Source organism: Ptychodera flava, chromosome 12 (assembly GCF_041260155.1).
Source record: "Ptychodera flava strain L36383 chromosome 12, AS_Pfla_20210202, whole genome shotgun sequence".
Lineage (NCBI taxonomy): Eukaryota > Metazoa > Hemichordata > Enteropneusta > Ptychoderidae > Ptychodera > Ptychodera flava.
This window is the reverse complement of record NC_091939.1, coordinates 40747045-40773487: the sequence shown is the minus strand read 5'-3', so window position 1 is coordinate 40773487 and position 26443 is coordinate 40747045. Positions and strand designations below refer to the sequence as shown.

General features: G+C 36.0%; 1 protein-coding gene across 3 annotated transcripts; it reads left to right on the top strand.

The window, feature by feature from the left end:
• The first annotated feature begins 835 nt into the window (after positions 1-835).
• On the top strand, positions 836-26112 carry LOC139145878 (protein moonraker-like). 3 transcript variants are annotated; one of them, XM_070717306.1, is made up of 15 exons: positions 836-1117; positions 6842-7639; positions 8123-8253; positions 10506-10568; positions 10998-11219; positions 11604-11814; positions 12284-12415; positions 14423-14658; positions 15321-15602; positions 16612-16698; positions 18827-18910; positions 19998-20168; positions 22160-22380; positions 23059-23322; positions 23507-26112. In XM_070717306.1, exons 2-15 carry the CDS (start codon positions 6862-6864, stop codon positions 23616-23618), a joined length of 2994 nt encoding a protein of 997 aa, XP_070573407.1. In that variant the 5' UTR covers positions 836-1117; positions 6842-6861; the 3' UTR covers positions 23619-26112. The 3 variants fall into 3 exon arrangements, with proteins under 3 accessions (XP_070573407.1, XP_070573409.1, XP_070573408.1); XM_070717307.1 differs by having other exon boundaries at positions 957-1084; XM_070717308.1 differs by lacking the exon at positions 12284-12415.
• Positions 26113-26443: the final 331 nt, after the last annotated feature.

The window sequence follows — 26443 nt, the reverse complement described above, 5'->3', positions numbered from 1 at the left end:
ATAGTGGATCAACATGAATTTGACTTTGTTTGTACTGTCTATTTACTGTCTGTTCTGTGCTGTTTTGTGTCTATGTTTACAACTATTGTCTACAAATTTTGACCTAGTGTTATTGGATTATGGATTGGTATGATTGCGATTATTTTGAGAGAAATTCCAAAATCAAATATCTTGTTCACATGTGCACTTGTAAACAACCCATGCTAATCAAGTATATCTATATCAGTTATTAAACATCTGTATATGAACAGATATAGCTAGTTTTATACTGGAAAATACACGTTCGTAGTTTTCTTATAGTCGACTACATGTATAGTGAATCAACATTATCGATAAAATCTAAAAATTACATTTTTTGTAAAGGCATGCACTTTTTACCTGCCACTTCAAGCAAAGTACATTTACATGAATTATCACACACATATGATTTGATATTTGATATTATATCGGCCACATTATGCCTTCCTTTCGGGAGGGCGACTTACAAAGTATAGCAAGTCAGAAGGGGGTCTTTAACACATTCCGGGGTTTTTTTGGGGGTATTGAGTAACAGGGGAGGGTCACTTATTTTCATGCACGGATAAGGGGAGGGTCACTAATTTTTGTGCATGAACTTTTGAAGGGTCACTATTTTTTACGCAGCGGTTTTTCGAAAAACACCGGCCCACCCCCCCCCCCCCCTGTAATTTATGTCCAGTCCCTTATGACCAAAGATAAAAAAAGTGAAACTTCAAAACTATGACAATATGCTTATCGCGGTTTGAATGTGAATGTGCGTTGGATATTTTATCATGGTTTAAATCACAGGCTCTAGAGTCAATGAAGGCGAACCGCTAGCCGTCACTGATACATTGTATTGTATCAGTGACGGCTAGCGGTTCGCCTGCATTGACTCTAGAGCCTGTGGTTTAAATGTGTCCGAATGACATTACCCAACTTCTCGATCGCTTCGTCGCAAAAACTTCGTCTTGACGCACAAGTGACGGTAATCACGCGAGACTTATCATGTGACCAAACATTCAATATGGCGGATCGTTTGAAAGGATACTGAACATCATCGGGGACGAAACTTTTGCTTCCGTGTGTAAGTTTCCGAACTTGTACAATTGTCCGTCAGGTAAGTAATGTGGTCTGCCTGTTTTGGACGGATAAATTATCCGCGATCAAGCTTGCAAATGTTCAAAAATCCCCCATAGTCACGAATTTTATAGAATGACTAGCTCAGTAACTGCAGAAGTTGCCGTGTTGACATGTTGCAAAGGACATGTTCAAGCATGTCGAAGTATTCCAAGTTTTGTACAGTTGAGAAAATGAGCATATCGTCTGCCATATTGAAAGAGATCGTGTTATTATTATCTTGGTTACGACAATTTGCCCTCAAGATTGACATATTTTCTTTGATTGTTGAGAGTTCAGTCGATATTATATTGTTGCATTGTAATCAATTTGTCACCCAAATTATGTATACAATCACCTTGGGAACGCCATGGAGAATGTTGTGTCCGAGGTTACGTGTGTAGACCGGGACTGTGGTCTGTAATATTTTTCTTTCGTAAAACGTGCCCCAAAGAGGGACATCTATGCACAGCTTACTCATTACATGGAGGTAGTAGAGAAGCTGTGCATAAACGTAAATCGGTACTACCTGTCACAATAGTAATACGTACCTGATCGGTGAGTGTGGGTGATTGTGGAGGTCTGTGTGTAACCTCCATGGGGCAATCAAAATCACTAGACAAGTTCTTGGTGCAGTTTAAATTTATAGCAGGCTTTGGGTGCGGGGTCCAGACACTTCGCACCAAAACCAGTTCGCCCCACACAACTTCGTCCCAAAACCATTTCGTACCAAAACCACCTCGTCCCAAGTACTACTTCACCCCACCCCACTTCGCCCCAAGTACCACATCGTACTAAAACCACTTCGTAAAAAGTATAGTACCGTCAACTCGTCCTGAAACAACGATGTTACGACGTATCACAAGGTTGTTTTTACCTGCAACTTGGAAGTATTAATGTGTTAGGACATTTTGGCTACCACGAACCATTTATTGTTGCATGAAACCGTAAACGATAGAACATGGAGGTAGCAGAGACCTCCATGGATAGAATAAGAAAAAAGAAACACGCAAATGTTACAACTCAGGTGCCGTGCGCGGAATTGTACGATGTCAATTTCGCGAAATGCGTACACTTTCAAGATTTCAGTCCCAGGATGACAGAAAGGTGGTTATTTTCAGCTTTACCAGTTAGCGATAAGTTTCAGGCAAAGTGGTTTGATGACATGACTTTGGGGGCGAAGTGGTTTTGGTACGAGGTTGTTTTGGTGCGAAGTGGTTTTGGTGCGAAATGGTATGGGACGAGATGGTATGGTGCGAAGTGGTTTTGGATGCGAAGTGTCTGGGAACCTTGGGTGCCATTGTCTGATTTTCTGATCGTGTTTTATAGGTTAACCTATTGAGATGACTACTTGGCAACACAATCAAACTGTAAACTATGGGTGCCCAGACACTTTGCATCAAAACCACTTTGCACCATACCATCTCGTCTAATACTATTTTCTACCAAAACAACTTAACACCAAAACAACCTCTCATAAAACCTCTTTGCCCCAAGAGTCATGTCCTCTAAAACCATTTCGGGGCCCCCCTCCCAAAAGCAATGCCGTTTTGCCCCAAACTACCACCAGCGGTATAAATTAGATAGCAGGCTTTTACACATTGTTTAAGTTGACGTACCATTGTCTGATTTTCTTATCATGTTTTATAGGTTAATTAACCTATTGTGGTGCCCAACATGATGATTACTGGGCAACACAATCAAACAGTAAACTATTGGTTCCCAGACACTTCACACCAAAACCATGCCGTACCACACCTTCTCGTCCAATACTATTTCGCACCAAAACAACCTCTTACCAAAACCCCTTTGCCCCAAACCATTTTGCCACCCCAAAACAACACCACTTCATCCCAAGCTATCGCCAACTGGTAAAGCTGAAAATAACCAACCATTGCCTTTGGAGTTTTCATGACCTGCATATATCTATCATCCGGCAACTAAAGTCTTGAAAGTGTACACGATTCAAGAAAATGACATCGCGCAATTCCATGCAATGTCCCATTTGTACATGTAGCTGTTAATAGTCATGTGTGTAGCGTGATAGCATGTCATACCTGCCACACTATTACTTGCTGATCAATGATAAAACGTACAAATTCTCTAAGTTTCTCAAGCACATTTGCATCATACTTTTTAGCTACTATAGACTATAGTCTATAGAAGCTATTGGGATGGGTATCCGTCCGGCGTCCGTCGTCAGTCTGTATGTATGTATGTATGTATTATGTATGTATGTATGTCCGTTTGTGAGGCGTCCGTCCACTCAAATATCTTGAGAACAGCAGTACTTACTGATTCGATATTTGTTGTGTAGATTAAAAATATGATTTTGAGAAACTATTTTTTTTAATTTTTTGATATTGTTGAAAATAGGCAAATTAATGCCAAAAAAGGTGTTTTTGATAAAAAATCTTCTTCTTCATAACCGCTGGTCAGACAGCTTTGTTATTTGGTATACAGGTCCCTAGGGGTAACCCAACTTAGATTTGTTCAAATTGTGATGAAATATGCAAATGTGTATTTTTAAGGATTTTTTTGTCATTTTTGGTCAAAATTTGACTTGCATTGTATGTAATTCTTGTACTGTATAAACCCTATCAATTCACCCAGAAAAAATAATTAATATGATTTTAAATAATTGAATTAATTAGGAAATCATCAAAGCCAAATAATTTTTATGTAGAATTATCAGAAAGTTCAACCTTTTTTGACAGTTCGTAGTGAAATGCTTACCATCTTGGAGGATTAAAACATGTAAACGCAACTTTCCTGAATCCCAACTTTGACATATTCTGAGCCGTCATTTATTGTGCCCTGTATGTTATCTAACAGAAATTGCTCAAAATAGTCAATAGAGATAGAGATAGAGAAAGTTCTAATTTCCATTTATGGTTGACTTGGTAAGGATAAAATAAAATTACTTTTTGAGGAAAAAAATAGAGTGGTCAATTAAAAGAGTGGTCAAAGTGATAGGGTTTTTATGGTAAAGCTTCGCTGTAAGATTCCTGATGTGCTATTTATAGCAATTGTGCAATCTGTGTAAACAGTGCAATGAAAGTTACATGATTCCTTATAATGCTTTTGATGACCTTGAACTTCTTAAGTTTCAAACATTTGTCTCTTCAGTGTGCTTTCTCTGCGTATGTACAGTCTCAACTTATTCAACAGAACTCACTTACAATGTTAATGAAAGATATCCACCTTCTTCATCAATACATGTGTCACAAAAGGTTATTCTCTACATATTACACAGCAGAGCTCTGTAAACTGTTGAGTTGCTTGTTTTTTCAAAACCGCTGGTCAGACAGCTTTAACATTTGGTTTACAAGTCCCTAGGATGACCTATTAAAGTGAGATAATTTCATACAGTCAGGAAATACTTAATTTTGTATCCATGTCTATTGTAGCTTCAGGGACTTTGGCCCTATGTTTTCTATTTCTACTGTTTATGATTTTATGCAAGAATCTAAAATGGTTCATGGTAGCCAAAATGCTGTAATTGACAAAGTTATTCTTCAGAATCAAAGATGTTCACAAACAACACTGATGCATCATGATTTTAGGATGAGTTGGTAGTTAGTATGGTACTATACTTGGGCATGGGATGAGGTGGTTTTGGTACAAAATGGTTTGGGATGAAGTTGTGTGGCTTGACCGGGTTTTGGTGTGTAGTGTGTGGATTCCAAACTATGGACTAGTAGCTAGCCTACAACAGCCAGAAATGAACTGATACCGGTAATTCCCTCGTGTACCATGGATACTGTTTGGGCATCCACAGTTCCTGGCTCTTGTTGACTACTGTATACTACAAAACAAATCTATCCCCTCATGTTCAGCACCATGTTTCAACCAAACTTTTATAAAACCATTTTCAACCTTTCAAGTCATCTAAATCTATACGCTATGATTGGCAGTTATTTACTAATAAACTGATTGACCAATAATATTGGTAGACAGGACTGCAGAGTACTGCAAAGTACTAGATACTGTATATCCCAAATTTATCCTGATTTCTGACGTCAGAAATTCAAGAAGCATGTCTCCCATATGTAAAGAAACTAGTAGAATTCTGAAAGGATACATGACAGTGCAGTGTTTTTCTCATTTTCCATTTTGAAGTGTTTTAAAAATCATGACTGATAAAGAGAGAGTTGCAATTTCATAAATTTTGTTCAGTCCAGCCACACAGAATATTTTAGAAGGAAAATAGGACAACAAATAACATCTGATGTTGAGTTGTTTTAGTATGAAGTTTCTAGGGCCTAGTTCGATGTGATGGCCTGCCTGGCTTACAGTTTTGCACTTAGCCAATACTTGAATGAATCTGTCTCTAAGGAAGATTAAATATCCACTTTAATATAGTATACACCTTGAAATTGAAAGACTGAAACTTTGGCGTAAAATTTCCTCTATGAAACCATTCCCTTTCAAAATGAAGAATGAAATAAGGGTTCACCATGCAAAGTTGGTACCGGTACTAGAGAAAGAAATTTAGGAACTTTTACAGACACAAGAGATTTAAGGCCACTATCCCTATGTAAACTTTATGCAGAGGTACTAAATTATTGATATTCAAAAAGATTGATTGAAAAGTTGAATCCAAACTAAGTAATTTTGAAAGTCTATGGTAACCTCTATTATATGAATGTGATGGCAAGAAACTTCTTTTCTAGTCACTTACCAACTCTAATAGCTTGTACATGTTTTCTTTGACTCTCCAGTTTTAATCATATCACAGCTGTGAATCACTTGCTGTATATCCACTAGTAATACAGAAACCAAGCAGTCAAAGTTTTGCATTCAGTGTGAATTAGTTGACCAATGACAGAACTTTGATTCATAGGTATTTAGAGTTTTACTTAAGTAATATATTGATTGCAAGTATGATTATTTTTATAAGCATGTACTTACATATCTAATGGGCAGTCTATTTGAACAGTCCAGCTACACATTTTCTAATACATTTATTATGATAAATATATGCATATTGTACATCCATTCATGAAATGAATTCTCATTCCTGATTCCATCTTCCCACTGAAACTAAAATGGTCAGACTACGTCCATGACACATCAAAAGCCTATAATATGAAGATTGGGCATTTCAACCAAATTTGCACAAGGTGCATCTGTTGAATATTCTGAAAACATCAGCTTCAATTAGTAAAGAAAGGTAAAGGGGAACAGGTCTACAAGAATCATACTTAGTTCAAATTATTCCTCTAAGCCAAGAGGGACCATGGTAAGGCCTATTATAAATCACTTAGATCATTCCTATGGGTCCTATCACTCAGAATATGTGTATTCATGCAGATCCAAAGCTAGCTGAAACAATAGACCAGGACGAAATAAAAATGGATCACTAGACTGTTGAAAAGTTTGAGTCCTCTTTTATTGACATGCAAAGACTGATTGATTGATAATTTTGAATGACAAGAGTTGATGGACTGCATAGTGTCATAAAGCATAGAGACATGATGTCATTAACTTTTTAGCGGAGTCTGTTATCACCAGATAATAGGTGACGTCAACATACTGGTACCACCACAAGCTGATGCCGCTGAAATTTTGAAAGTCCCCATGATTATAAATATTTGTTCCATATCATGCCGGGAAATGCTCTTGCACAGTTTTAAAACATGACTATCTTATCATTATTATTTGTCCCTTATTATTACTTCTAGATAGGGAAGACTTACGGTGATTTTTTTTCTCTGTTCAGATCTTTGACAGTTTTTTAACATGGCTGGTGACATGTACATGCCAAGAAATCAACTTGACTTTGGCGTTCCAAAGCCAAACATGTTCACATCATACCAGCAAGGTCCAATACACAAATCACCAGCCATAGTGATGGAGGATATTGTTAGAGATCCTGTTGAACATCGACAGAATCAGCTGCAATTTAACTTGGATGCACCTTCAGACCCTTCAAACCTAGCGACAAGATACCTTAAGCCAGGGCCAATAACCATTGAGAAACTGACAACCCCACAGTCAAGGAAGGCAGCGGGACCACGGTTCTCACCTATGCAGTTTTCTGTCATCTCTGAAGATAAGCTGTCCCTGGCTATGAAACTTGCCAAAAGGGACATCAAGAGGAAACTGCTAAGTCAGGGATTCACCATAGCGCAGCATCCAGAAACTGAGATACCTAAAAAGACTAAAGTTACATACAGCAAAGAATACAAACAAAAGCTGAAACAGAGGAAAGAACGTGAAAACTTTAAAAGTACTGAACCTAGAATTGAAGAACGTTATAGAAAGGGTGATGTCAAGTCATCAGAAACTCAGACTTCCAGGCCAAAGGTCAAGGGACGACACTTGACCTCAAGCAAAGGTCAAGAGAAGGCTTCTGAAGGAACAGTCCTAGTCCATATGAAGCATAGAGAAAATATAGACATTCCGTCTCCATCAAGGGATGCTGACAGTCCAGCAACCAAACAGGCTAAAGAAATACGCAGACTTAGGAAAGAGTTGAGGTATTACATTGAAAGAATTGAACAACTCTCCAAGACAGGTAAAACATTTATTTAATGGTTTTATACTTTTTGAACAAAATCCAACAATTTCTTTTCCTCAATGTTAGAGTTTGTGTAATGGTTCTGAGTGCTGCTGGGTTTCTCTTCAGTCAAACATGGAAAAGAGATACTTACAGCCAAACGATATATTTCTACAATGAAAATGAAATGGGAAACCATCATTTGCTCTGTATTTGCTACAAGTTAAACATAACTACAGCTGAGAGTATGAAATTGCTCTGGAAAAAGACAAATTGGAGAAAGATTGCAAATGGATTAAAATACTACCAACAATAAATGGTAATTGAGAGCTGTGCTTTAACACTGATAAATTATATTCAAATATGAAACAAACATGGAAAAAGATGATGATGTAACCATGTATTATGATTGGTTATGACATTACTCATGGTACTTACAGTTATCATTGAGGCATTCAATCTTTGGTTTACTTTTCTATTTCATAATCACTTACTCTTTAGAGAAATCAGGGCAGGAAAGGAAAGCAAAGTCTGAAATTCTTAGAATGGGTGAAGAGGATCCAAGAAAAGAAGCAAGAGAAACTGAACAAGCAAGTAGAAGTGCAAGACTGTTGTATGCCCTGCAACAACAGGTAAGAATTTACTTACTTTTATCTGTTCAAGCGTAACTCTGATATTATAGCTATGCCCAACTGTTACCAATACATCATACAGTGTATTTAATTATGTGTGATATCTGCCATTATCTCAGTTCTATTTCAAACACTAATAACAAGATAGATTTCAAAAATAATTCAAATTGAGTTAGTGGTTGGAAACACCAGTTTTCTGTCGGTGATTGTTAACATATCTATCTTGTATTTGTAATATAATCCAATGTCTTTACAGAATACTTTGTGTACAGACGTTAATGAGAAAGTACAAAATGGGAACAACCTTGTGCTACCCTAGTAGGCTTGACTGTAACCCTGTTCAGACAGACAACATTGTGTTGCCACTACAACAATGTAAATTTTATGTCAGTGTTATTAAGGTAGAACGCACCTCGGGGACAGACATTCGGACTCTGAAACTTTTACAATTCTCTTCTGATATACCACATGTGGGGGTTCATTTTAAAGCTCTTGGTGAAAGAAAACTTTTCACCGGCTTAGTTTTTTGAAATTCGAAAATTTTCATTTTTCGCTATAGAGTTAACACAGGGATGGCGGCCATTTTGAATTTTGAATATTGGTAAATCTTGGGTTATTTGTTTCTCTAGTACCAAAATTTGCACGGTGACCCCCTATTTTTATTTTTGATTTTGAAAGAGAAAGATTGAAAGATTCCTTGAGGAAAGTTAGAGCAAAAGTTTAAGTCTTTCACTTTCGAGGTGCATATTACCTTAAAGCAATCTGAATGATCAGTGCTGGCCTAACGGTGTATCAGTTTTGTCCCAATCAGGAGAGGGGTCTAGAGTGGACACAAAATCTTGGGTTGGCCCAGATTTTTGTGAGTGGATATGTAATGCCAGTCCTAGACCCAGATGATCACCAAGTTTAACAGTCAAGTTTACATTTACTTATAGTTTTCAAATCAGTCCTCATCATCCCATGTAGTCAGAACGACCTTTTCTAACCAACTTTCATCGTTTTGAAAATAAAATGTATTTGCCGGATTCACAGTGCTTGTACAACTGAGAGATGCACATGTGAACATTGTCATGAAAAACACCATGTACTGATTTTGAAATAGTCAATGGCGGTCATAGCACTTTTTGCGTGTAAAACAGGTACGAAAATAGTGAACAGTACAAACATGATGTTATCCAACTTCCAAGCCTGTCATTTTGAACTGTTGAAGATCAGAGGTCACATGGATGTCGGCGTATTTTTTCATTGCAATTATGTCTGAATGGAAACCATTAAAATTTGGTCCTTGGTCTTTTGCTGTGTCAAACCTGTTTGGCCCTGGACAAATTTTCCTGTAAGAAGCTGGTTTTTGCTTCTCTACATCTAGATTATAACTAAGTGACTTTGCACATAAGAACTGTAATGTTGCCAAGTATTTATTTACGTGTTCAAATTCTGTGGATGGTAGATTCATCAATCCACTGCTGTGTATACAGTTTACAAAGCTGTGACAAACCTTGAAGAGGTGGAAAGTTTAATATCAGCACTGTTCAGTCCACATGTTTCTTGTAACATTTACTGGCAATTATGCATTGTTTGCACGCAACCAATGATAGCGGAAATTAAAATCTTTGGTTGTCAGGCTATGAAGAGTGATTGTATTAATAAGCAAGTTGGTCGAAATATATGCTTGTTTGGTAATGTATTTGTCATGATTGGTATTTTCTGAAATCTTTATAAAAAATTGGATTGCCTCAAGAAGAATTATTTGGCAATGCTTTGTTTTAGTACTCTGTGATATATTTCAAACTGATATTATTGTACTGAAATTGAGAATGACATCGCTTTGGTCCATGAATCCTTCTGTCTGACCTGTACATTTGGTTAAATTTCATTGTCATTGTTTTTAGGCAGGGTTAGGGTTTGTGTTGTGAACTTGGCAAAATGAGCGAACAGCAATGCACTTGACTGATATCATTGTTGTAACATACTAATAAATATTGCAACAAATCAGTGTAACCTTGATATCACTGCAGCTCTCATCTTTCAACACTGCTGAAACACAACTAACATTTTTACCAATTAAAGCACATGAAAAATCCAGAACTTGTACTTGACAGTAACTTGGATTGTTGTATGCTATACCAACATTATCAACAATTGCTTGTGTAATGCTCTTTTCCTAAAAATATGTACCACAAGTAAACTATGTACTACTGTACAACATTTGCCACTGCTCATGTAAGAAATTAACAAATATAAAATATTTTCAGGTACGTGATATTCAAGGAGAATTAGAAAAAGCTGGTCCAGGTGGCGCAAGCAGTTCCAAGAAGGTTAGTTTTGTATTTCTTGAGGTTACAAAGTAGCATGTTATGGAAAACCTGGTCAAGAAATCTGTGAATATAATCGGTCTTGTGCATTAGAGGTACATCTTACAATGAGATATCACAGTAAATATCCAAGGATTTCTGGATCCTCTGGGCAGACATTGCCATGGCCTCTCATCAAAGAACAGCTGTGTATACTTAATACTACATATAAATTACAGGCAATTGTACAGAACTATGAATGATTATCAGTTATCATTCATAAATCTCCTTGTGAATGTATCTGGCTGCGGTAAAACTACAACAGTCAAAAATCTAGTGTAGAAGGAATTACCTACCCTGCTTATTCTGATAAAATGGCTGAAAATTTTGAAAATTCATCTACAAAAAAATCTTGATGTCACTTCTGTACATGATTTTCTGTCATTTATGTAGAGTCAAACACTGACAAGGTTAGCTGCAGCTCACAGAGGTGCCGTGAGGGCGCTGCAGATGTTTATCCATCATATGCCAGATGAACCAGATAGTAAAACAGGATTGCCAAAAGTCTACCATGAACTTGCCACTTTGATCAAACAGCTATCCATGGTCTGTGCCCAGCTTGAAATTGGTGAAAGTGGCATTCCTGATATGGTACTCAGACTACCCAATGCTAAGGTTAGTATTTAAGTTTGCAGAAATCTTATATTCAGAGATCAGAAATACACATCTGAAGTTCAAACACACAAAATATGAAGTAGGCATTCACAACAGATTTGAATATTAGTGACTTGAGATACCTTGTAAGTAAGCCAGCCAAAACTTTAAGATACTTTGAACACTTATCATATCATATTATTCAGTTGTGTAGTCTCTGAAATCACTTGGTGTCACTAACTAGCAAAACATTTCAATTCACCAATCACTCAGCCACTACTCTCTCCTTAACCAAATTTTTACTATGCTTCCATGATTCCTATCTATATCTGTAGTATGTTAGGTTACATTGAGTGTTTAATCATATTAGACATTTCTGTTTCAATGTTGTACTTAATATTTCAGCAACAGCATGAACTGTTCAGTAAACAGCTGAGATCTCCACCAAGGAAGAAGGAACCAATTGTGATGTCCAAGCCGGCACAGTCAAAACAAACCTCTAGACGGAAACTTCTGAGTGACTTCCAAGACAGTGAGTTTGAGAGGAAACCAGTCATTGAACCTTGGGATGATGAGAGGCAATGGATGTCTGACAAGACAAGAGATACCAAGAAAAGTAAGACACTTTATACAGTTGTCTGCACTAGAAACCCATGGCCAGCATCTCACTTTGGTAGCTGCTTTACACTATCAGTCATCTGTCTGTGATTTTCATTTGCGCACATAGTACTTTCATTTCCAAATGCCATCAGACATCATGATTGCTTTTCTCACCATATACCTTTTAGAATAATACATAGGCATAAAGTACTCAATCAACCTTTCCATCCATTCACACTGGTCACAAAGACATACATTTTAATTCATGTCTACATATGCAATATGATATATTTTAAATTACTGTTACTGAAAAGGTCTTGTTTCTATTTTGGAAGCTCAGTAAGTACAGCAAAGTACTGGCAACTGAACTTATCAAGAACAGAATCTTATTAAAATGCTTGAGAGAACAGTGAAAATGTACAGAGACAATAGCGTAAATGTGATAGTTTTCACTACGTATGACAACTTTCTGTGATTTCCTCTAGAGAAAAACAGGAAAGTAAAGTCCACAGCTGTGAGACAGAACACCATGATGTATTCCACTCCAGGATACATTCCAAGTCACATTCCAAGTCATAGAGTTATGGATAGACTGAAACAACCTGTCACTTACAAAGGTTGGCATCACTGATACTTTGTAAAATCAGACAAAGGATTCCCTTGTCTTAGAGGGAAATTAAACCGTTTACGGAAGTTCTTGCACATTACTAAAATTGCACACCTTTGTTTGTTCATGACCAGTACCTCATCAGTCTATTATTCACAAATGTTATCAGGGCTCGAAATAATACCTGTCTGCCTGTCCCGGACAAGTGAAATTTGGCCTGGGACAAGTAGTTTTGAAAAGTACTTGTCCAAGTGGACAGGTAGCTTTTTTCAGCCTGCAACCAGTATTTCAACCTATTGACTACAGCAAATATTCATAAGTTTAAATTTATATAACAGCGTTTCTGTTACAATTTCAAAACCTGCGTACGATTTTACGCAGCTTGGTTTTTATTTGCGTAAAATGTATCAACAACGCGTACGGTGTCGATGGGAATCGGTATCTGAAGTGAGTTGGGCAGTCTTTTCTGTCGAACTTGGGGGGTTTCCTTTAATGTGCATGCTCTATTAACAAAAAACAATAACGTGGGGGGCTTCATGGTATAGCAGCTCAACGTCGTGATGCATGTCTCGTATACGATCGTTGAGCAGCCTAATGACTTTATGTTCAAAGAAAATACTTTCTGACAATGAAATTAGTGTTTTCAAAGGGCCAACAAAAAGCAGATACTGATCAAAGTCCAGCGGGACCTCTCAAGATGCAACCCTACAGAGTGTAAATCGTCACCCGTAAACACTTTCCAAATAACATGCCACCTAATGACCATGATTCACTGTATTGTGTTACCACCAACATAGACTCGATGGATTCTCGAATTTTTTGCATCTGTAGTGTCATTGTCTATACAGAACTGATTGACACGATGCTTTGTGATGATGAAATACAATGTTTAATAAAGAGTTGCGGTCCGCTAAAGTCTAAAATGTTGCAATATCATGATAAATGTCACTTGCAAGCAGGTGCATAAGCATATGTTCTATTTTTGTCCTGCATTGACGCACGTTGACTTGAGGCAGTGCGAGCCAAGTATGTCCGTTTCATGGGGCAGCATTTCTCAATGCCTATTAGTTTACGCAGTCATGATTTTCTTTGCGTATTTCAGACTATTTTGCGTAAAATACACAGGATTTTGCGTTAACGGAAACGCTGTTACAGTATATACCTTTTACAATTTTGAAAATCATTATTTGGATATTTACCTGTCAGAAAAAAGTAAAAAAAAATTCGATAATATCTAATCACTGTTTACAGGAGGCAGCCATATTGATTTATCTAAGGTCACGTCACATTTTGGACAGGTACTTTTCTCACTGGGATAGGTACTTTTTATTTTAACTTGTCCAGTGGACAGGTGGTTGAAAAAAAGTATTTCGAGCCCTGGTCATATGTTTTATTTATTCATCATGCTATTACTATCACAGAAATATTTCTGGAAGTCTGGCTGTGTACACACATATTAACATCTCATTTCAGCACATTTCTCCATTTTATATCACAGACTTTTTCACCATTTTACAAATGTGAATGCATTTTACATCATCCTTATGCTCACTGCTTCAAAAACTCTCTCTGTCTTTATGCACTAAAGACCATCAGATGCTTTAAGTTAAAGATTTTTTAGAAAGTAAAGTATATAAAATGAGTCCAACGTCAACATTTCTCATCCATGACAGTTGACCATTGTAGTCTGAGGTTCTGATAAAGAACTTCGATAATGCAAGCATAGGATTTTGATTTCAAAACTGTGATCTGATGTTGAAGTTTCCATGTTCCATATATTGTAATGCCGATCATTTTATCTGTTCCTTTATGTGTAAGTGTCTACATTTCAATATATGTACTATCGACTCGATACATGTACTATCAGCTGACATTTTGACTGTATAGACAAATAAAAAATTTTCTTTACATGACAGGATGTTATCTGAAACAAGTGTTTCAGAAATTCTTTGTGATACCACAGTGTATTCTGTATATTATTTCTAATTTTTCTTGATTTCCATTTTTGATCTCTCAGCTTCAGTTTTTGACAGTCCAGACAGAGAGTCTGCTCTCAGAGCTGGCATTGTATCATTACTCAGGGCAGCTGATGAATCTGAGAGGACAGCACCACCATTACGGTCAAGGTCAAGAACAGCATACCCTAAACATGTCACTTACCGGACACAGCAACCCAGTAGAACTTCCAGACCAATTCCACTTTTCCCAACTAAGCCAGAAAAGACTAGTGTACTGCTTCCTTCAAAACTCAAGGTAGGATAAATAGTTTACAAGGACATCCCATAGTTTACACATCTCAGTTGTCACACCATACCAAAACCTTGTACATATTCACTGGAATACAAAATGAATGACGACAAAGTTTGATGAGATCATGATGTGTCTAATCTTTCTCAGATTGTTATTCTTTGTAGTTTGTTGTTGTTACTTTTACCAGCTAATAAACAACACTCAGGAGAGTCAGAAAAAATTTGGTTTTAATGAATGAAATGTCACTGTTAGATGCCTTCCTGTCAAATGTAAATTTTTCTGGTAAAAGTACATAAAGTGTATTGTATAGTCCATATCTTTAATTGTAAAAGGTCTGAATTGTAATAAAATGAGACACAAGTAACTTATCTTGGATAAAGTGACACCCAACTGTGAGATGATATTTCATATTGTTCAAAGTAAACTCCTTTGATGACAAAGTTTTCAGGCAAGTCATTCTGGGAAGAAGCCATCTTATAAAAAATGATTGTGTGAAAATCTAGTACATCTTCAACCTTAAACTACTACTAGTTATGGTCAAAAATTGTGCCTTTTGGTCTGTACTATTAGCCTAGTGCCTTTATCTTTTGAACGTAGTATTAATTAAATCAGTCAACTGAAATATTCACTAATGACAATTTTAATGTAATTGTTTTACGTGACAGCATCAGCGTGAGAAAGTAGCTAAAATCACAGTACCTGAAATTGATAATCCACGTTTTGCCGACGCCACTGTGGCTTCCAGTAAGAAAGAACGTGAGCCCATCATTAAGGAAACTGTCAGAACTCCTGATGGCAAACCAGTGTGGTCACCTCCAGGAAGTCCTAGTGCAAAGAGACGACTTGCCAAGGGTGCCGGGGAGATGAGTTTGCTAGGAGATCTTGAAATGAGTCCACGGTTACCAAGTCCAAGACGTGCCTGGGTAGAGTCAGACATAAGAAGACCAGTAAGAATTATTTCACTACAAATATGTAAAATTCCATTCTAGCATTCATCCACACCATCATGTAAACCTTTTGTAGAGTTACAAGATATTCCACCTCTTTGTATATGCTTTTGTTGACTCCCATTTGCCCTATATACATGTATATGGCAATGGAAGCTTATCAGATCACAGATCATATGGTAGCTGTTGTCTACCAGTATATGAATGAATGTCAATGTGTTTGTATGTCCATCCACTTTGATAACTTGCAAACTGTGGCATCTATTACTGTGATATGTCATATTTTCTTGTCTTGCCTTAATCATCATTATACTCCAATTCTGCTCTTTCAATTTGATCACTGCAGTGAGAAGTGATGCATAGGTTTATTGAGATTGTTAATTAACAAAGAGACATCAGAGTACTACTGAACCTTTCAAATTCTGTGAAAAGAAATTTATCTTTGACGTCATCACCCTTAAACTTTGCATCATAATTTTGCAATGGCTTGTTGCTGACACTAGAGGGTGCTGTACACATCTATCCTTCCCCACTCTCATTTTCTCATGAGGTCAAGTTTCAACCACAGCTCTCACAAACAATTATGGTTTATAAGTGGATTGTGTTACTTTAAAACCACTTGGTCTGACCTGTTTTGTAATTATTGCATTGAAACATTATCAATGACTAGTGTTAATACTTTATTGTGTCTTGTAGTATACAATGTACTAATAATTTTGATGGCAGAATGGCAATTCTGTTGAACAATGCTTGTCAGTGATCTTTCAAATCTAAAAATAGGAAGTATGAAATAAATTACTACATTGATTTTAAAGCTTGTTCTGCTATTTTCAGCTTTGCCAAAATTTTTAAAATTTCAAATCTAATTGTCATATTCAAAATAAATTTTTAGATCTTCAGTTTGAAATAATGATTCAGACTTTACTACTCCTTAGTGAGAAGAAATAAAATGGCAACAGAAGAGTTCAGTTTTTGTTTACTAATCAGCATTATCCTACATTATCACCAGGTACATAGACTGGGAGGTGATACCAAACTTACTGCTGCAGAGGCAGTTGTCTTATCCAAGTTGCAACCATTATTGGACCAAGCTGAGGTGAGTCTGGATTTAGATCACTGATAATATGGAGTAGGTGGAGTAGTTGTCTTTAGTTGTATGATCTGACATCTATAAGAAGACTTTGGTATTAAATAGCTAAATCTCTACAAAGCACAAATCTAAACTCAAATTTTTGGCCAAACTGAAAAAGAATTGACCCGCAGGTCTGTATGTACCTTTTTAATTTTAATTTTGGCAAGCTGTAATCCCCAAAAAACAGCAACATGTAGTACAATGGTTCATCATTTCTGAAAATGCAAAACAGAAGTTTTTTACATGTATTCAGTAGGTAGTTGCACTTCATTATATCATAGCTCTTTGCTTTGCCACATTCAGAATTCAAATTACAAAAAGTCTTGTGAAATGCCACCGGATAGATACTAGGTTGGTCAAGTGTCTTATTGTGTTTCCCTGTGCAAATGATAACCAACTATTCTCCAGCTAGAACATATTTCACATTAAGAAACTTCCCACCAATTGTCACAGAAGTTTGGTATGATTCTAGAAGGCACTGATCAACAGCTTTGTATCACTGTACCAGATAGATGTCTTTACAGCTATGCTTAACCAATCAAGCAAAACAAACACGTTCATATCACTGTTTCTGACATTTTGGAAAAGATGTCATGGATGAAATTGTCAAAGATCTTCCTGATAAGATTGTTGTACCTAAAAATTCCTTTGTTGCACAGTGTTTTGCTCAAAGCAAGCATGACTTCAAAAAACAACTGTTACATGTTGTGGTATGCCAAATGTCTGTATCCATCAAAATCATGACACATAAATTATGTGAATTACTAAATTATACCGATTGCAGTATTGTGCTAACAGGGTCTTATGTTTCAATATTGACGACATACCGGTAGTTTGCTATACACAAGGCAACTTGCCAACTCTGCATGGATTATACACATTATGGTATACATATACTTCTTTGTGTACCTTATGAATGCCCCCTAATCATTATTTATGTAGTATGCGCCTTGAAAGTGAAAGACTTTAAATTTTGCTTAAACTTTCCTCAATGAAACTTTTAACCATTGTCTCACCAAATAAAAAATAAAACTCAGGGGTCACGCTGCAAATTTTGGTATTAGAGAAAGAAATTACCTGACATTTACCGATATTTTAAATTCAAAATTGCTGCCATCCCTGTGTTAACTCTATTGAGAAAAACAAAATTTATGATTTTTGAAAACTAAGGCAGTGAAAATGTTTCTTCCTCCAAGAGCTTTAAAATGAGCCCTTAAAGTGGTAGAATAGAAAAGAATTGCGAAAGCTTGGGAGTTTGAACATCTGTCCCCAAGGCACATTACACCTTAAAGTCCGTAAGTATCCATGATGAAGAGAGAAGAAAATTTATGATTCAGAAGACAATCAATTGCTTTTACTGCAAATAAATAGTAACAGATAGCACAAGATCAGAATGCTAAACATTAACAGAAAACGTAATCATAATGGATATATCCAGTTAACACATCTAGAAGAGCGCCCTCTATGTTGACAGCTGTATTGAAGCCCAGAGACAAATGTTTTCCCCACACTATGTACTATTGTATTCAAAATGACATTTACAATAACATTCATTGATTTAGTTCTAGACAAATATTTAAGTTTAGTATAAGAGATCCCTATCATTAGACAAAATCAACTTGATTTACACATATGTTGAGGTGAAAATTTGAAATTGAAATTTTTGAAATGTCCAAAGATTGCTTGAAAGAAAGATTGCTTGTGTTTATAGTTTCAGCATTTCCAATTGTAAAATCATGCAATGTGATCAGATTTACAAGTTGAGGCTAGTTGTCTTTCTGAACTTATTATTAGGGCAAAGGTTCTCACAATGGGCAAAAGTTCATACAAGGATTGTTTATTTACTTAACATCTTTATCCAGTAGCATTTGGTTTGACAAGTATACAATTGCACCTGTTGTAAAAAGAAAGTTTATCTGTTCACCATTTTGGTGTATAAGATGTGGCAAATAAAAGAGCATGTGTGCAAGACTGATAATTGCTTTCATCACAACATTTCTAAATTCTCTTCAGTGTTTCAATTTGTATCATCCTGTTTGAATCCCAAAAGATGGTAGCTATTGATTTTCATCATGTGTCATTCCATCCACAGGATATTGCAAACAAGTACCAGGAGTTACAGCGAAGTACTCAACAGTCTCTGAGATACAAGCTTTCAGAGAGATCATCGGAGTCGGTGAGTGACCTTTGACCTCCATTCTAAACCCTACCAGCATTTTGTTTGACTCCAGACTGAAGTACTATGACCAAAAAGCACACAATTTCACATAAATTCTCTATGTGCACAACTGTTCTTCTAAAATGTTATTTTCACTTCAACAAATACTCCAATCTCAGTGATTTAGTTACACATAAAGATGACTGACAGACATGAAGTGTATGTGCATTAACAAAGTGACATCATAAAATTATACCCCTGAGTCTGTAATGTTTTACCCCTGAGTCTGTAATGTTTTTCCATATTACAAGATATATCCTGTATTTTACTTCATTCTTATTGAAATTTTGCTTTAGTCTGTTACAGCAATTTTGTTAAGTTTTAAATTCAGCAAATACAGAAAATGCCATAGACAATAAATTCCACAGTGTGAGTCAAACACTATCCCTGCAGATCTGATTTGTGGATCTCACGTACTGGACAGTTGACCTTACCATACCACAAATGCAGAAGCAGTAATCTCATTCCCCCTGTAGCCCTTGATATTTCAAATCAACTCAGTGTGCTGGATTTTAGTACCGTGATGCATAGTTGACCTTGCCTTCAGTTGCCTTGCATTTGTTTTGTTTATCATCCAGTGAGTCCATTACATATGTATGCATATTTATGATAACTTTCAGTTCCAGATGATTATACGAAGACTTGAATTTTTTAGATATAATAAAAATCAATGAAAAATAAAGCACTGATGATCATTGAAAGAAGGAAGGGGTTTTGAATCAGATGTGGGCTGCAGATTTGACCTGCAATGTCATTTCAAATGAAAACATGGGTGACCTTTGCACACGGCAACTTCTAATCATCATAACGCCCTTCGGTGAATTTCTCACCATTTTCTGGTTTTACAAAAATCCAAGTGCAATTCACTTCAGTGTGATTGTTCAAGGTCATTTTTGTCTTCTGCAGCCAGAAATGTTGTCAACAAATTTAATGCCTAGTTAATCTGCCAAAAGTATTCTTCTGTGAAAGAATTTTCCTCTGATATAAGGACCAGAATTAATGTCTCTGAATTTCCTTTAATCTCATTTGTTTGTATCACTGACAGGCAGCAACTAATGCAGAGTTACTGAGTGAACTGCTGCTTGAAGATATTCTACTAGACACAGCAAAAGAATTCCAGAGAGTGGAACATGAGAAAGAAATGGAAAGAAAAGTGTTAGAAATACAGGAAGCTCCCACAGTGGAGAGTCTGTTACAGAGACTTGAACGCATGGAGGTTAGTTTTGAATATTGTCTTGTCAAGAATTAATATAATTATATAAGACGTTTAAAGTCATTTTAGGTCATTTGCCACATTGAAAAATACCCTAATATTGACCATGAACTCACACAGACATTTTCCAATTCATTAGTATGTATTTCTGAAATTCAAGGAAATATTTTGGGTCCTTCATTATTCATTGTGTCTCCACACAAGGATGAAGGTATGGTGACCTTTCTCTCAGCATTTCTCAAGGTTCTACACGATATAGCAGACTTTCTAAAAAAATACAAAGTTGACAAAAATGTACCCATCATGGTTCAATACTTGGAATTATCTTGGTAAGAAATTTATCCTGATGATCATTCTGATAATAGACACTGGCTGTCTATGTTGTTATGGAACACAGTGTTTAGAGTATATATACCAGTGTATATGTCTGCAGATTTAGAACTATGAAACTACCTAACTGCTTTGTTTTCAGCAGTGATCATTATACATAATAAAATTCTCCAGAAATTGAGCATTATGATTGAAGGATAAACACTGAGAGTTAAATCAGTTTTGTCTCAGGAATTTTATTTTTACAAACTTTTTTTATTTCTTCAAGTTCATTAATACAGCAACTCATTAAAAACCAGATGGCCAGTTTTGTGTTGCTCAGAGCGTCCTTACATTAACATACCAATATTATCTGACCATGCAGCGTCATCTAGGTATACACAGGCACATGTTGGCTACACGTGTTTTAAAGTGATGACGCCTGCATTAACATAACAAGCTAGAAGCATGCCATTGTCAAGTCCCTCAGTTGTAAACATGAGAAAGCTCACTGAAGGCCAAATGCAAATACAAGATGAACCAAATAGTGAGTTAGTCACGTTACGAGTTCACACTTTTACAAGTGTGTATACATTGGAACCACGCCAAGTTCTCACGGCTTTGCTTGCAATTTTGTAAAAGCATTCATCCAAGTTTTCAACAAACATGCAAATTTTACGTTTTCTAATGCATAATTTCTAAAGAAATATTATCCCATATTTTAGCCTTAGTTGCACCAAAGTGCTGATTGTAAAACGTAATTCCTGAATGCACAATTAATCCACTCACATACTAATATTACACTTAGCTCAGATTGTGTACATATCTGGCCATTTTCCAACATACTTTACAATAGTATACTAGTATTAACCCTATCCATTGTTGTGGCCGTATGATGTATCTTCATTGACAGCAGAGAGGTTTAGTTACACATATTACGTTCTATCAGCATGTCAGCATGCGTAGCGTCTTTGTCACGTGATAACAGGACGTCTGGTACATGCAGCACATACATTCAGAATGGCAAACAACAATTCTACATGTAGTCATAACTACATGTAGTATTATTTAGATTTTCTTGATGTTTTCTGTGAATTCAGACAGATATTCTGTAGAGTTTGCATCAGTATAAGAAATACTTGCTATGATTTTGCATCATGAATGAAATGTTGAAGTCTCATTCCACTTTTTGTCTGACGCCTCAGCAAGATTTCTTTAAAGCCCAGAAATATAGCTGATTTAATTTGAGGATAGAATGAGGTGTAAGAGTAGTCATAAAGTGAAGAATTTAATTTGCCTTGAAAATTACATAAATCTTGCATGTTTCTTAGAAAAAAATTGGGTAAAATTATTGGGAACACACAAGTCACTTAACCCAAAAATGTCCACATTATCATGGATACATACATGGCACTGTAAGCTGTCAGATGTACACATACATGTGTAACTAAACCTCTTTATGGTAACTGCTTTTTATACAAACAAGACCCTAAAATTTTAATGTAGGATGGTTCTCCACAAACAAATGAAACACACACACTCTCAACATGGAACCTGTAATGAATATTTTTGGCATATATATGAATGTTTGTGTAATAAAGCATATCTTCGTGGTTTTAATTTACATTATTGATACTGTTTCAAGCAAATAATATTCACTTGTAATTTCACCACAAATACTGCAGACTGAAGAAGACATAATCAGACAGCGTTGGAGACAGGTTCAATATGATGATGTTGATAAACCTCTCCTGAGAACAGTACGACATCAAGAACCACTCAGCGATATCTTTGCTGACCCAGAACCCATACAGATCACTTCTTCAAGACACAGAGATGGAGTAACCATAGCAACTGATGATGAGGGACTTGAACTTGAATCAGCCGACAGAGATGAAATAGTAAGGTGTGTTTGGGGAATTTCAAACATTTTATGGACCCATAACTTTGAAGATAGAAGTTCTTCACCACCCAGACATATAATGTTGTGCTGGTACAAAATTTTGTTTCCTCTTTTAATTTCATGTTTGTTGCTGGTACCATGTGTCTGCCATTACAATTTACACAGACCACAGTCATCATCAACATTGACTCTACCGGAAGTAAACCACTAACCAAACTATCTAGATATGAACCAAATCAAATCTCGCACCACCCTTTGACTTTTATTTTCCACAATTGGTAACAAATGCAAAATTCCATGTATACTTCACCATTTTTAGCTGTATCTTTCCTAATGACAAATATTTCATAATTACATCTTCTGCTATTTCATATTTTTTTCATCAGGACTGTTATTTGTCTTTTTCCTTTGGTAGTAACCAAGATTAAATAAAAAATGCTGTCTCAAAAACTCTGTTTTTTTGCCACTAAAATTTCACAAGTCACTATTATGATGGGGCCCATGTATGTATTCAAGTTAAAATGCATTGTGGTTAGTTCACACAGAATGCCATGTAAAGCTTGATGTACTTAAAGCTTCACACAAATGTTGATAAATTCCACTTTTTGAAAGTTTCTTCATGATTCAATGACCATTGCTAATGCTGGGGACTTCTATTGCCATGGTGCATTGCTATTTCAGGATTGAAAGAGGTGATCTGCCAAAGAGTAATCAACTCGACTTCCGCCGATCCGACCTTGAACAGAGTGAGGCAGCAAAACACAGACAGAAGACAGCTGTAGTGGCTTCCATTAACAATACACCGGACAAAGCCCCCATTCCAGTCTTTGTTCCCAGTGAAACAATGGAGAACATTAGGGACTATAGGGATAAGTTTGAACAGCATTTGAAAAGGACGTCTACACAAGCATATGGAAGTTTTGATCCGTGGAAACTTGTTGATGAGTAAGTATTGAGGACAATATTTTAATAATGTTTAGTAAATGATCAAAGAAAACTCTTGAAACTTTTTAAATCAAAGTCAAATTGTAAACTATGAGTTGTAGATATGTTTTTGACTCTTGCAATTTTCTACAATTGGAACGCCAGTGTGAATACAACCAATGTTTTTCTTTTCTCTGTCCTTCAGTGTTGCTGATGACATATTTGAGGAGCTTGTGGCCAGTGTATCTCAAGAGGTTAACGGTGTTGTGGATACCTATGTAGAAGATGTTTACAAAGCAGAATTCGGACAAGGCTGAACTTGCTGAATGTCAACACTAGACATGTTGTACCATCCATTGTTGTCTCCAAATAAAGAACCAAAATAATTTCCGATGAAAATCATTCCACACAAAGCATTGAATCATTAGTTACGTGCAGTTTGCCTCTGAAAAATTCAAAATTGAAGTATGATAAGCATATCAATTTGTCGAATATTTAAATTGATAAAAATTAAACCATGTGAAACTCCAGAGCATAGGTTTAGCATACCAGGTCAGTGATTGGGGAGAATGATGATCAAACTTGGTTCAAAGATGAAAACTAACACCTTGTAAATCCCTCAGTATGGTGCAGCCAATTGGAATACCTAAACCTAGTGACAAACAATAACAAAGCAGGCAGGTTGTATAATACCCAGGAGAATGTACTGGATTTGTGATCCTACTGCAGCCCAGTGAGGTCATTGGCTTGTAAATCACAATCCATGTAAATAACAGGCTTACATTTCTTTTGTTGCATCTGTATGAGAGATGCCTAATCAAAGGCAAAGCCACCAGTGATAACACCACATAGAAGACAAATGCTTTATGGGAAATTCCAATTACTTGCGCAATAAATTTACAATTGTATCAATTAAGCATTTAGTCCACATATCAAACTTTACAATTCCTACAAAGGTGAAGTTACTCTATGCAAATGCATGCCATTCAGCACGCAGAAAAACATTTCACATATCATACAGTTTGTGTCATCATCAATTTGAATGTACATTCTGAAATCTTGTCTGTGGTTTTATTTCATGATTGCCAAATGTAAGTTAACCTGTTCTATCAGATTATTCCTTATCTTTCATAACCATGATAAACTGAAATATGTAAATTAGCAAATCTTGATATATTGATAAAATCATTTATCATCACATTGATGTAAAAAGTTCACACCTGAAAATTTCTGGATCTCACAGACCAAAACAAAAAAAACTTATGTGACATGTTGATAAGTACATATACAAAGAGTTTAACTCATGTAACTAGTCAGGTTTTACTTTTATCTGATAGAGAATGATCTCAAAAAAATATTTCTTATCATTGTTACAATATGATAGTGCAAATACATGCATATGACTCCTATCTCTCAGTAAACCAAAAAGATAAAGCTGCTTTCCATGGTGAACGTAGGCAAACACAAACCCATCTTTTGAAATGAATTGTATAACTATGGTCAGTTGCTGACATTGATCTGTATGCTTCATGTTGAATTAACAATCCTATTATACAGTGTAAATTGAATTTTACCAACATAACAAGATAACATGAAAATGATACCCTGGTGTTTGATCACAGTACTTTGTTGTAAGTCTGACCTCAGACTTGGAATAAATACGCATAAGGTGTGACTGTCACTGTCATTCATCTAGCTTGTTAAGCTATGTTGGTTTTAACTCTGTGTAAATTATTGTTTCATAAAATATTCTGTATTTAGATTTCTGTCTTCTGTGAAATCAGTAAGTAGAGCATTAGACCAAGCCAATCAATGCTAAACCAGGTATCTCTGGGTGTGTGCTAAATATGGTATATCGGTGTGTCTCAAGGAATATACAAAGAATTGGGCATGTCAGGGTTTAAGGTGTGCATTTCCAGCAGTATATGCCAAATTGATAGAAATCTGATATATTTCAATACAGCCAGCACTATAAGCGTGAACATTTTACTACACTCAAGGTCATATTTTCTTCAGAGTAGACTTAAGTTCCGGTGGTTTGATTACACATAATGTTTTCCATTTCTAAAGAAAAATATTTTGCCTACTATGCTTATGTTTCTATATGGTAAACCTGCTTTGTCCAAAGTTTGTGATATGTAGCATAAGATACAAAATACACCAAATAATGTAGATTATCTCACATTATACAATGAAACATGTCTGTCAATGTCACCCTGGCCCTGGGAATGGCAGAAATGACCTTTATGGAGAGAGAAATCTTTATTCAACTCGAAAAGTTCTGATTGAAAAAATCTGTCCTTAAAAAGAGAGAACTGATGAAATATAGGTATTGACAGGTTTTGTTGTATAGTAGCACCTCATGGTTATATCTCCTAAGCTTTCACTTTTTCAATATTCTTGAAAACAGAATGAAAACAATGAAAAAAGAAACATATCTTCTCAGGTTTTTCTTCAGATTGTATAGGTAACTTTGATGTTATGTGACCTCATCTGATTTAATCCTACAAGTTACATGTGATCACATTTCAGCGTTGATTCTGTACTCATGCTTTGATGCAGCTAACGAGGTTTCAGACATTTTGTTTTTCAGAACTATCAAAATCATTTTCCTTAATTTTAAGATGTCTAAATTCACATACAGATATTTATCTTTTTTACATCAAAAAATGAAGTAAGTTATGATTTGTGTATTAAAAATAATCTGTTAGATCATAGTTACCAGTAACCGTGGTCAGTGTATATATATATTTGTGATTCTGTCGACCACATCTTATAAATTTAATAAAGAATGAGGTATTTTAGATACAATTGTGACAGTGTAAAGCGAGTTTTCTTTTCAATTATCTTTTCAGTCTTTTCAATCTTGATGGGTTAGATGCATATTAATTAACAGAGCCGCTGTGCCAAAAAGAGGCTTGACATTATGGTCAATGATATGGAGCTGACCCAAAGCCCAATATGCATTCAAACCTCTTACACATGGCTGTACACATACAGCATTTAAAGTTCATTTCTGATACCAATGCAACTTTCCAATAAATGCTAGGACGAAAACATTCCTAACGGGATACACTGTGCAGGCCATTCTCCCTACAGGTGTTGGATGGGGTGACACGATGGCATCCCTGTATTCCACCAT